General features: G+C 41.2%; 1 protein-coding gene across 2 annotated transcripts in view; it reads right to left on the bottom strand.

Moving 5' to 3' along the window:
* fbln2 (fibulin 2) overlaps positions 1-13,947 on the bottom strand; it is a 259,586-nt gene that overhangs the window by 70,479 nt on the left and 175,160 nt on the right. For both annotated transcript variants that reach the window (XM_063068129.1, XM_063068130.1), the window contains 3 exons: positions 9,940-10,041; positions 8,832-8,969; positions 254-388 (listed from right to left, as the gene is read on the bottom strand). In XM_063068129.1, coding sequence (XP_062924199.1) covers positions 254-388; positions 8,832-8,969; positions 9,940-10,041 — 375 coding nt within the window. The remainder of the gene's footprint in view (positions 1-253; positions 389-8,831; positions 8,970-9,939; positions 10,042-13,947) is intronic.

Consider the following 13,947-nt stretch of genomic DNA (forward strand, 5'->3'; position numbering starts at 1 on the left):
TTACAATACTCAGGTGATTAGTACTTCTTGCTTCTGGTCCCCAGTAAATATGGTAGGAAGATAATAACTTTTAACTCAATTCAAATCCAGTTTAAGGTTATTATTTATTAGGATTAATCTGGATAATTTCATCCAGGATTCAGGATTAATAATTCATGCAGTACCAACAATAGGGAATATGTATTTGGAAAGAATATGTAAAGTCACAGATCAAGAAAATCAAGTATTAAAGTACTTCGTATATATTTCAAACCTTGACAATAATCGTCCATTTTCTCAAAGCCTGGTCCACAAGTAATCATCTTCTGACATTTAAAGGATCCCATTGTATTTATACATATTTCTCCAAAACTGCACGTCTGGGAATCAGTTAAACACTCATTGATATCTGCAGAAAAACATTATAGTATATTGTTATCACATTGTCAAGATATTGAATTTTAAATCTGCCACATAAATCAATGAGAAACAAATGTGAAACTCGCCAATCAGAAGTATGTCCTGATATGCTGAAATTATGTACAAAATATGTATCAAAGCCACAAAAACAAGATACTGGAACTCCGAAAGAAAAATTTTGACATTTCATATAAATATATTATTGAAATCTATTCCAAAGTATGATAACTCTGTTTCTTTCTCCACAGATGCTGCTGACTTGTTCAGTATCTGCAGATTTCTCCGCTTTTGTTACTGAATCCACAAATCCTAAACAGAATTCTTAAAATCCAACGTGGAAATTATTCAAAATGGACACACACAAAAATCTGGAGGAACTCAGCGGAATCGAGAGAAAATACTTTATACTTTGTTGTCGCCAAACAATTGATACTAGAACGTACAATCATCACAGCGATATTTGATTCTGCGCTTCCCGCTCCCTGGAGTACAAATCGATAGTAAGTATTAAAAATTTAAATTATAAATCATAAGTAGAAAATAGAAAAATGGAAGTAAGGTAGTGCAAAAAAACCGAGAGGCAGGTCCGGATATTTGGAGGGTACGACCCAGATCCGTTCGGCAGTCTTATCACAGTTGGAAAGAAGCCGTTCCCAAATCTGGCCGTACGAGTCTTCAAGCTCCTGAGCCTTCTCCCGGAGGGAAGTGGGACAAAAAGTGTGTTGGCTGGGTGGGTCGTGTCCTTGATTATCCTGGCAGCACTGCTCCGACAGTGTGCGTTGTAAAATTTGCAGATGCTAGCAATCATGAAGGTCCAGATGAATGGTCTCAGCCCAAAACATCAACTGTTCGCTCTTTTCCGTGAATGCTGCCTGGCCTGCTGAGTTCCCGCTGAAAGCTGTGTGTGTTGCATTGGATTTCCAGCATCTGCTGATTTCCTTGTATTGGTTATTCAAAAGAGAGCTAGTCTACAGTGTGGGAAAACAGATGGTCACTGCATTTCCTGGAATCCTCACTCAATCCTGATGATATTGTCCTAAATATTATGGAATTAAATAACTTAAACAGAACGGTGCAGAATAATTCATGGTGTGAGTACTAAATGTCTTTCAGTGCTTGCAAGTTTGTTAAGAACGAAAGATGACTTGAACAAACTATTGCCATCTGCAAGAACGGATCTGCCACTCCCATGCAATTTCTCGCAGAGATTTCCAAAAGCCCATGAGAATAAAGTGAACATTTCACCATTTGGAAACTTTGGTTTTAAAAAATGTGTTGTTCTGGGCAATGGATTAAGGGTTAGTATGGGAATTACATTTTTGGCTGACTGGTAAACTTGATAAACTGTTTCCTAGTGTTTTGAATTATCTAACATATGAGAAGAGATGAAACTTTCTAGGTGGGAGAGCAGTCAAAATTTATTTATCTATTGATTCAGAAATATCTTCACCATGATGAACTTGTGCTGTAATCAGTGAATGATAGACACACTCAGAACAGGCAGCGCCCACAAAAGACTGGACAACATTTAACATTACCTCTGTGTCTCTGTACATTGATGTTACCTGACCTACTGAGATTTTCTGGTATTTTCTATTTTAATTCAGATTTCTGGCAACAACTGTTCTTTTGGATTTTCGGATCAAAAGTACAGTAGTAACCATCTCAATTTCTAGCTATGTAAATAATGATGCATTTTAATGACAGCATTTCAAACACATGATGCAATAGGAGAAACAATCTCAGTGTTAAGGTGAATCGAAGTGACAGGTCCAAATTCACAACAGTCAGGACGGTGTGTGAGAATGTAGCCAAAATCAGACATTATGGGCAACTTTCAGCTAAAAATAACCACCAGAAATAAATTTGCTCATCCAATTTCTAGGAAACAGTCTGCCTAGAGTTCCATTTATGGTGCTACATCTCCATGATATTGACTTTATATCATAATCATTACGTTATAATATTTTTATATTTTATTTCTTTAGACAGAAAGTGGTGAATCTGTGGAATTCATTGCCGCAGGTGGCTGTGGAGGCCAAGTCATGGGTATATTTAAGGCAGAGGCTGATAGATTCTTGATTAGTCAGGGCATGAAGGGTTACGGGGAGAAGGCAGGAGACTGGGGCTGAGACGGAAAATGATCAGCCATGATAAAATGACAGAGCAAACTTGATGGGCCAAATGGCCTAATTCTGCTCCTATATCTTATGGAGTTAAAATTTCTTTTGCACGTGTATTCACCTTGTGCTTTGGTTCCACACGATGCCTGTTGTGCCTCAGAACACGCGCATGTTATTTTTGTGTACATGCACCTGGAAGGAACGCCCAAGCAGTTGCTCTAACTTACATATTAGATTCAGTCAAAAATAACCAGGCAGAGATAAGGAAGGAATGTAACGTTTTTAAATGAATTTATGTGTGAATGTGAAGAATGCATCAGTCAGAATGGACCCAGTAAGCAGCCATCTGGTATTAAGATCTCTTCGGGCTGTTTACAGAGCAACCTCAAATAATCCAATGATAATGAGCTTGAGAGTATGCAGACTGTTGATTAGGTTACAGTGTTAAACATTAGTGCTCGTCTGACAAAGGAAGGCAGAAAATACAACATGAAAGGAAATAAATATTCAATCACTGGTCTTTTGTTTGAAACACAAGCGGGCAAAACCAAAAAGGTTAATATTGACATGTTTACCTATCACAGTCAAGCGTCTAATTCTTGTCCAGTAATTTGTGAAATGAAGAAGCGTGGGTCCCAATTTTCTACGTGGCTGATAACAAATGCATGTTTCTGAGAGTGCTTTCTGTTATGATTAATTTGTTATTTTTAACCGACCTTGTGTTACACAAAAAGCTGCAAGTTATTTCATAGAACAATAAGCTAATAATGGAGCACGTTTCTCATCCTGCTGCTGAAACAACCACAGAATTAGTTACTTCATTGCAGCATGGAACACAAAACAAAAAAAAAATTGTAGCTTGCTGTTGCTGAACTCAGCTGAGATGAATTTAAAATGCAGAGGCAAATGAACCCCTTCACAGTTCCTTTGTGAAGGAATCTGCTGCAATGCCAGATTGATTAAAACCAGATGGGTGGCCACAGTACTGTGATTTCCGTACCCGTGTAGATGCAGCCATTCCACCACAGGGACCGTAACTCGGATAAACTCTCAACTCCTATAAATGAAGTCAATGCATCTCATTGGCAACCCAGTTAAAACATTTTCCTGTACCGAGTATAAGCCCACAGAATACTGCTTCTACTGCAAAATGTAAATCCAAAACTCGAATCGGCAAAAGCCACACACAGCGTCTCAGTTCCTTACTTAAGTTCCAAATACATTTGATTCCTGTTTAGTAATGGGTGAAATAATGAATCATTGGTCCTTGTTCTGCATATGGTCGGCATTTCTGAACCCCATCTGGTATTAATCAACCTGGAGTTACAGCAATGTTAGAAATTCATTCTTTTACAGAAGTACTTGTGAGGAGATAGTCATGCACTTTACTAATAGGCTGCAGTTCAATCTATATGTGATCAAGGTCATAGGCTTTACCTTTATTTTTGTACAATTACTAGAGTAATTTTAGCATGTTTATAATCAATACAAATAATACAAATTCCTTTACTTGCAGTTAAATTAACCCATAGAAACATACAACACAGCGATGGACTCTTTTGGCCTTCCTTGACTATGTTGCCTAGCACCAGTACACTTATCAACATTCCTCTACTCATTCCCAACATAGGACCCTTGCTCCATGGCTTAAAAAAGATTGGGAGCCCCTGCTCTACACTCATCCTATCAAGAAACATTTAAAAACTGATGTAACTGTATCAGCCCCTACCACCTCCTCTGGCAGCTCTTTTCAGATGTCCCTCATGCTCGGTGTGAAAAACCTGCCCCTCAGCAATGTTTTAAATTCTCGTTAAGCCTGGCTCAGGACTCCCTGCACTGGGGAAAAAAATCTCTGCTTCTATCCTACCTATGCCTCTCATAATTTAATAAAACTTTATCAAGTCATCCCCCTCGGCCTTCTACATTCATTAAGAATAAACCCAGCCTATCCAATCTCTCTTTAAGAGTCTCCTCCTTGTGGTCAATCAATTCTGCAAGTAAATATTTATCAGTGAAACATGCATCAAGCTCTTCAAATGTATTTAAATGGCCACTGCACTTGCCAATTGATTCAGAGATAAACTCTGTGGTCTCATAAGTATAATACAAGTTGACTGATTAGTCAATCTTTTTAAGTAAGCTTTGTAGGAAGAGGATTGAATAACTGAGTTCAAAAACAATCATTATACATTCATTATGTTATAATTTTAAGTTGTTTAGTCATACCATTCACTGAAATGCTTATCATAGAAAAAAAGAAGAGCAGATGAGGGACTTCACGTTGTATCAGACATGATAAAACATTGTCGGGGGAAGGCATAATGTTCCATCGTGCAAAATTTTATTAGGAGTAGATGATATGGGATGGATTGTGCAGCTGAGCAGCCAATGATTCAATCACCAACAACAGGTACAGTGTGGAGGTCAGCTCATTGGCTTCCTCCTGCAACGTGGGAGTCAGAAATAAATGGACCAGTGGGGGTGTCTGACACCAGCACTCAAATCTCCCATTCCAGTGTGGCAGGATCAGCACTGGGACCAGAGATGGAGTACAAAAATGGAGCTGAGGGCAAGAAGTACTGAGTATCCAGCACCTCAGCTCCCCGGCTGGAGTAGCCAGCACAACGTAAATCATTTCAGTGGTATAGAAACATAACGTAGAGAAATAGAAGTCTACAGCATGCTTCAGGCCCTTCAGCCCACAATGCTGTGGGACCACATAACCTACTCCAGAAACTGCCTAGAATTTCCCTACTGCATAGCTCTCTATTTTTCTAAGTTCCCTGTACCCATCTAAGAGTCTCTTAAAAGACCCTATTGTATCTGCCTTTACTACCTTCGCTGGCAGTGCATTCCACGCACCCAGCACTCTCTGTGTAAAAAAAAAACTTACCTCTGACATCCCCCTCATACCTACTTCCACCCACCTTAAAACTGTGCCCCCTCACATTAGCCATTTCAGCCCTGGGTAAAAGCCTCTGGCTGTCCACATGATCAATCCCTCTCATCATCTTATACATCTCTATCAGGTCACCCCTCATCCTCCATCACTCCAAGGAGAAAAGGCCGAGTTCACTCAACCTATTCTCATAAGACATGCTCCCCAATCCAGGCAACATCCTTGTAAATCTCCTCTATGCTCTCTATCTATAACACCCACATCCTTCCTGTAATGAGGTGACCAGAACTGAACACAGTCCTCCAAGTAGGGTCTAACTAAGGTCTCATGTAAAAGGTGTCATCAAAATAAACTGAAAAGGCACCAAGAATATTAAATGAATCCCAGCACAATAAGATGGACTCTTGACCTCACAACCTACTCCAACGTGATCTTGCACCTTATTGATTACCTGTACTTTTTCTGTAACTGTTACATTTTAACCTGCACTATTATTTAGGGATACAGCACACACAAGCCTGCACAGCCCAATTACACCCCTGTGACCACTTAATTTATTAACCACACCTCTATGGAATGTGACCACTTAACATATTAACCACATCTCTATGAAATGTGACCAATTGACTTATTAACCACACCTCTATGGAATGTGGCCAATTGACCTATTAACCACACCTCTGTGGAATGTGACCAATTAACCTTTTAACCACACCTCTATGATATGTGACCAATTAACCTTTTAACCACACCTCTATGAATTGTGACCAATTAACCTATTAACCATACCTCTATGGAATGTGGGAAGAAACCCAGTTCAATTTTATCTAACGACACACATCAAAGTTGCTGGTGAACGCAGCAGGCCAGGCAGCATCTCTAGGAAGAGGTACAGTCAACGTTTCAGGCCGAGACCCTTTGTCAGGACAATTTCTAACAGTTATTATTTTTTAAATGTATTTAAACCTTTTGGAATTAATTCTCAATGTCTCCAATCATTAGAGAAATTAGCAAGCAACTCCAAGGCGTTAACCAGTGACTTGATGGCTGGGGCCTAGAGCCCAAGGTCTGTCAAATCAGTCCCAGTTGCTGCTCATGGATTTCGTGGCTTTCTGAGATAACCGTGGCAGTGAGGTTAAGGACAGCTGGACCTCTGGGAATGCCATGAGAAAACCATGCAGGTCAAATATTATCTGGAGGAGACTGAGCATTAAGCCGTGTAAAGTATTCTCAGTCGATAGGACACTGAGGCACTTAAACCATTATCTGTAGTAGGTCTTACATTAGGTCATACACAGCAATACCAGGTTTCACAAGCTTAAAATGCCCAAAGGATTAATGTGGAGAGGTTATCAGGGTAAAATGTTTCTGATACTAGAGTCCAAAAATGGAGCCTACAAGTCCTTTAGCTGGATTGAGGAACAGAGCTTGCCAGTAAAAGTATCAAAGCAATCGCCAGTCTTCAGGAAGATGAAGCGAGAAAGGTCTTTTCTCTTCGGAGCCAAGGGGTCTGAGAGGTGACTTGATGGATGTGTACAGGAGACACTGATAGAGCGGACAGCCAGTGCGTTTATCCTAGGGAGGAAATGGCTAATACAAGAAGGGATGATTTTAAGGTGATTGGAGGAAAGCATAGGAGGGGGTTGTTTAAGATAGTTTTTTTGTTTTACACAGGAGTGGTGGGTGGTAGAGGCAGATGCATTAGGGACATTTACGAGATTCTTTGATAGGCACATGGATGAAAGAAAAATGGAGGGCTATACGGGAAAGAAGCATTAGATTCATATTGGACTAGGTTAAAAGGTCACCGAAGGACCTGTGCTGTGCTGTACTGCTCTATGTTCTAAACTATAACACTGCCAGTGGCTAAAGAAACTAAGGAAAGCTTAATGCAGCATCCTAAATTAGCACAGGCTGAGTGCAGCAGTAGGTGGTGAAGATTCAGGATAAGGAGAAAGGTATTTGGAAAACAGATGAGGATTGTTAAGGTTTGTAAGTTCAAAACCTTTAAACTAATTCAAAGGAAGACTCGGGAGTCCGAGAATGCGGGTCTAACTTCAGGTTTACTGTAAGCGAGGTGTGCATGTATCATGTGGTAGCAAGAATATTTAGTCTATCTATATGAGTAATCATCTTGTGTGTGTGTATATATATATACACACACACACAAACACAAGATGATTACTCAAATACAAATATTGACAGCGATCTATACTTCATTAGGAGTTTGAAGAGATTTGGTATGTCAACAAATGCAGTCAAAAACTTCTATAGATGTACACTGGAGAGCATTCTGACAGGCTGCATCACTGTCTGGTATGGAGGGGCAACTGCACAGGACCGAAAGAAGCTGCAGAGGGTTGTAAATCTGGTCAGCTCCATCTTGGATACTAGTCCTGGGTACTTTGTAGGCATCTTCAAGGAGCGGTGTCTCAGAAAGGCAGCGTCCATTATTAAAGACCTTTTCTCAGTGGTAGGAGGTACAGAAGCCTGAAGGAACACACTCAGCGATTCAGGACTAGTTTCTTCCCCTCTGTCGTCCGATTCCTAAATGGATATTGAACCCTTGAACACTACCTCACTTCTTTTATATATATTATTTTTGTGTTTTGCACAATGTTTAATCTAGTCAATATACGTAAACTGTAATTTATTTATTATTGTTATTCTTTTTCCTTCTATATTATGTATTGCATTGAACTGCTGCTGCTAAGTTAACAAATTTCACGACACACATGCCGGTGATAATAAACCTGATTCTGATTGAAATATTACTGAAATACTAAATACACAAGGATATAATCTTATTCTCCGGGTTATAAATCTTCAGAAATTTCTATCTCAGCATGGCTGTACATTTAAGGCTCAAATCAACTGATTTTTGAACAGAGAGGGAATCAGGATGAATGGTTCAAGTGGGAAAGTGATGAGGCCGAGGGTCACCCGTGATCTTACTGACTCTCAGAGCTGTCACGGGAGCTGTTTTGAGTTCCTGATCTGGAGACACAAGACGCTAGGATCTGTCATCTGTTACTGATCGTGCTATCTTGTGATCTCTTGTCAGAGCTAACAGCTGAAAAGGAACAGGAGCGGCCAAGATACCACAACAAGCCATTCACACAACAGCTCGAACAACCTCAGGCCCTTTCAGATGTTTCACATTCACTAAAATGTAATCACTGTTGTAGCACGAGGTAATTAGACCTAGAAGGAAACAAACTCATTATCTCTGCACTGCCTAACATAATGTGTTGTTGGGAATTCTATCCATTATCACAGTAATTTACAGCCACTTAGTCTACAGTAGAGGATTGGGATAACCCCTGCAGAAGTTCCAGACAGCCTGGTAATTACTGAAGAGAAGACACTTCAATAGCAGGATAAACAAAAGAAGGGACTTGTGGTCTTACCAACACACTTGTTGAATGCATTCGCGACAAAGCCATTCTCACAAGTTATTATTGGGATGCACTGGAATGACCCTTGAGTATTCTCACAGGACTCTCCTCTTGAACAGTTGTGTGTGCCCAGTACACACTCATTCACATCTGTATTACAAATCATCAAAGAAACATTAATCAAAATTAAACACGTTTAAATGATTACAAAGAAGATATTGTCATAGTCGTTCTTTCTAATACATAGTCTACCTTTGGAGCATCCACCAAAGAAGACGCCAACATTAAAGGTGAGTAAACCTTCAGCATGCAAAATCATGGAATGGAGCCACATTTCCCAAGAGCTGCATCAGTTTGATTGGACCAAGTTCTACTTTGCACAGTAGATTCATGAACTAAGCTGCCTAGTCAGCTAACATGGAGGGAACTCTTAACATTGCAACTCAGCAGCTTTGGGACTGCTGTACCATTGATTGTCAAAGATGGCCATTTTGGTGGAGAAGGAGGGGTGGGGCAGTAAATGGCTGATGGGGCAGCCACCTGAGATATCAAATGGCCAGTGGGACAAAGGAAAGTGATTATGTGGAACTTCAGCTAATGTGATTGCTATTTTAATTTGATGGGTAAACCTAACTGAAAACATCACAACCCTGGCTACCTCTGTACTGTCCGTAATAATCTTGTTGGGAATTCCATCCACTATCACAATCATTTACGGCCGTTTAGTCGAGGGCAAAAGATTGGGACAACCCTTGCAGAAATTCTGGACAGCCTCATAATTACTGAAGAGCAGATACTTGAGTGGACATTAGCTAAAGGCCTTATCGACTGTTTAAAGCCCCAGTCATTGATAAACCACCTATTCCAAAAGCAAAAATATACAAGCGACATTAACTACATGTTTCTCATTGACTAACTTCATTGCACATATCTAGTGGTCTCGCAGACACCATGAATTGGTACTCAAAATAATTCATTTTTGTTTGGTAAATATGCTTTTAATAAAATTTGACTATGGATATTCATTGCATTCGTAGAATTCCAGGGAAATTTGACATCAAATTAACTCAAGTCATCTATCTCTGTTTTACATTTTGCAAACAGCAAACATACAAGTTACCTTCACACGAGGTCTGATCTGTCATCAGTCTGTAACCAGAGAAACAGGAGCAAATAATATCCTTCCCGACTTGATTGCAGTAATGCATGCATGGACTGGCATCTGTGATAAAGAAGCTTCATTTTAACAATAAGTCAGACCCACCTTCATAAACTACAACCATCATCAGAATTACTCAAAGGAAAACATTCTTCTGCTAAGAGAAGGAAGTTCTGTTAGGAAAACTTTCTCCTGCCTGGGTTGGTGGTAGAGGCAGATACAATAGAGACTTTTAAGAGATAAGGCACATGAATGTGAGGAAAATGGAAGGATATGGACATTATGTAGGCAGAGGGGATTATAGTAGTTAGCCACTTGATTACCAATTTAATTGGTTTGACTCAGCACTGTAGGTCAAAGGGCCTGTTCCTATGCTGTACTGCTCTTTGTTCTAGGTCAAATCTATGACACACTTCAACGATAGCTGTACGCACGGGTGGGTGGTTTCTCACTGGGAACAAGTATGTGAGAATATAAATTAGTATTTCTGGACATTTTCAAGATATCTTATGCAAGTTTAAGCCCTGATTTTAAGTTAAGGCCTCAGTTTGTCATGGAGACTCTGGAATGTATATGAAGCTCAGCATGTCTAGAAACAAATGACTCTGTCATCCGATCTCGAGAGGAATCAATGATGGGTCACTGCTAAACAACAGGATCCAGATTTCAGGCAGTGCACAATTACTGGGAGGGACATTCCTTATCAATTAGACAGGTCAAAAAATAAAAAAGAGTGAGCATGGAGATTATGGTCACTTGCCCAACAGGATAATCAAAGTTAGACTTTCTTAACATCTACTGGGCATGTTTGGCACTAGTAGTGGGTCATAACACTTTTAAGTTTAGCTGGAGACCTTTATATATCAAAGAACTCGCCTTTTACACACCACGACTGCCAGTTTAAGTAGTGGTAGATGAACAACACAAAAATGATGTTTACACCAAACATGGGAAAAAGAATGCTTGTTTAACTGTCCACTGAACCATTCTCAACAGATGAGATAATAAAATAGTCGTCCTTTCCTGAAATCTTCCACACTTGCAAGCACGTAAAATTTGGTTTGTGTGTTTCTGTTATATTAGTTACATTTCTGAATGTTCAATGTGACAAGAATACACATAGATGTTAGCTGTCCTGTGTGATCAGCAGTTGGTCTGCCACCTGTCTTCAGGAGAGAGAGATAAGGAAAACAATGGAGCAGCACTTGGAGATGTGTAATGAAGGGACGGGAGAGAGAGCTGTCTAGAGCGGCTCCCCCTTTGAACCCTGAACTGTTTGAAGTGATGGACAGGCGATACCCCAGCAGGGGGATAAAAAGGGGCAGGTTCGCTAAGGCAGGACACACACGACACCCAAGGTAACGAGACCCTGGAAGCAGTGCGCCTCTCACAAGTCTGTGGGAAGCTCTTGGACGGCTGATCGCGGGATCAGCCTTAGACGCTCAGAGTGGAAAGGCACGATCGGTGGGAACCTGGTGTGTGTCCACCCTTGCCTGGGTGCCAGGTTCAGCGCAGAGAAACGATCGTATCTGGAAACGGAGGGGTCACGGTCGGTGACCTCAGATGACATCACAAAGGACTCGCCCGAAAGCTGACTGCGAAGGTCTGTGTGTGGAAGCTGTGTTGAATATTCACGCGTTTTGTTCTCTCTCCTCCACCCCCCCCACTGTCCATCGCCATGGCAAAGATTACTGCGAACTGAACTAAATTGAACTGGACTTTGTGTCACTTTGAAACTGGTCATTTACCCCTAGACAACGATAGAGCTTGATTAATCTTGTTATCTTAATTCTGTGCACATGTGCGTTTATCATTGCTGAACTGTTGCATTTATTATCCTTTCGATTACTGTGTTGCTTGTTTCTTTAATAAAACTTTCTTAGTTCTCGTAATCCAGACTCCAACTGAGTGATCCATTTCTGCTGGTTTGGCAACCCAGTTACGGGGTACGTAACATCAATTACTGGTGAGTTGGGGGGGGGGAGATGGCGTATAGCTGCCAAGAAGAAGGGATTGGGTGGAAGACAGCACATCAAAATAAAGTGATAGATAGCAATGCCATGAAACACTTCCCTTGCTTAACACGTGCAGTTTTAACATAAAACACTGAGACTTAAACCTTTTTCTATGTCGATCAAAGTACACATTACATCCCCAAGTTCCTGGGTGTTAACATCTCAGAGTGTTAATGTCCTAGGGCCAGCACATAGATGCAACCATGAAGACAGAATGCCAGCACTACTTTCTTACACGTTTAAAGAGACTCAGCAAGTTATCAAGGAGTCTGATAAACTTCTCAGAGGTTCCGTGGAAAGTATTCTGACTGGATGCATCAAGGCTGGTATGGAAACTCAAATGACCGGAATGCAAGAGGCTACAGAAAGTGTTGGACTTAGCCAGCTACATCGCAGTTACACCCCACCCACTATCAAGGATATCTACTATAGGCAATGTCTCAGGAAGGCAGCATCCATCATCAGAGAACCCCACCATCCAGGCCATACCCTCATCTCAATGCTGCCATCAGGAACGAGGTACTGTAGCCTGAAGATCTGCACATCATGGTTCAGCAACAAGTTTGTCCCAGCTACCATCAGGTTCTTTAACTGAGCTGAAAAGAGCCCAACACTACATCGGACTGTATTTCTTTATTCCTCCCATTTCGCACGAGTGTCATTATCACAAACACAAGAGATTCCAGCAACTGCAGAACCTCTTCTGTTTCTGATTTGCTGCTCCACTGTGAAGTCTCGACAAACTACGCTTGCCCCGAAGAAGTTTAAAATCTTCTCTTTGACAGGAATTCAGTGCTCTCCCCCTGTGAACTCTGCGACCATGTGCTCACTCAAACTCACTACAAATATATTCCTGCACATCTGTCCTCACCCCATCCTCCTGCTGCCAAAACGGAGATAGCTTTCCCCTTGTCATTACCCATTACCCTATGAGCCTTTATACCCAGCATATCATTCTCTGGAACTTCTGCCATCCACAAATGCATCCAAACCCTAAGCATCTTTCTGTCCCTCTTACCCCCCCCCCACCCCGCCTTCCACTTTCTACAGGGATTGCTCTTTACATTACCCTACTATCCACACGTCCTTCCCACTGATCTCCCTCCAGCACTTACCCCTGCATGTGAAGCAAATGCCACACCTGCCCCTACACTTTCTCCCTAACCACCACTCAGGGCCCCAGTCAGTCGCTCCAGGTGTGGCAACACTTCATCTGAGCCTCTGTTGGGGTCATCTACTATATCACATGCTCCCGGTGTGGCATCCTCTACATCAGTGAAACCCGTCACAGATTGGGAGATGACTTCATCACGCACATTCCCTCTGTCTGCCACAAGAGGCCAGATTTCCTGGAGGCCACCTATTCACTTCAACTTCCCATTCTGATTCTGACAGTTGCTCCATGCCCTGTTCAGTGCCACAAAATGGCCACGCACAGGTTGGAAGAGCAATACCTAGGGTTGCCAACTTTCTCACTCCCAAATAAGGGACAAAAGTAGCACTCAAATACGGGACACTTGTGTTTACCCCGAGAAAGACAACCATGACCATGAAGCCTTACGTGGGCACTTGTGTGCGCATACGTGATGTGCCGATCTTTTTTTCTACAAATCAGTTTTGGCTTAATCTTCCCGATTCTATTAAGCGAAACTACACTGTAGATACATTATTTCTACTTTATATAGGCTGTGTATTTATCATATCATTCCTGCTTTTACCATTATGTTAGTGTTATTTTAAGTTTTATGTGTTATTTTGGTATGATTTGGTAGGTTATTTTTTGGGTTTGGGAACGCTCAAAAATTTTTCCCATATAAATTAATGGTAATTGCTTCTTCGTTTTACGCCATTTCGGCACGAAAGGTTTCATAGGAACGCTCTACCTTAGCGGGGGGAAATACGGGACAAGGGCGGTCCCATATGGGACAAACCAATTTAGCCCAATATACGGGAC

The sequence above is a fragment of the Mobula hypostoma genome, chromosome 15 (assembly GCF_963921235.1).
Source record: "Mobula hypostoma chromosome 15, sMobHyp1.1, whole genome shotgun sequence".
In the NCBI taxonomy this organism is placed as follows: Eukaryota; Metazoa; Chordata; class Chondrichthyes; order Myliobatiformes; family Myliobatidae; genus Mobula; species Mobula hypostoma.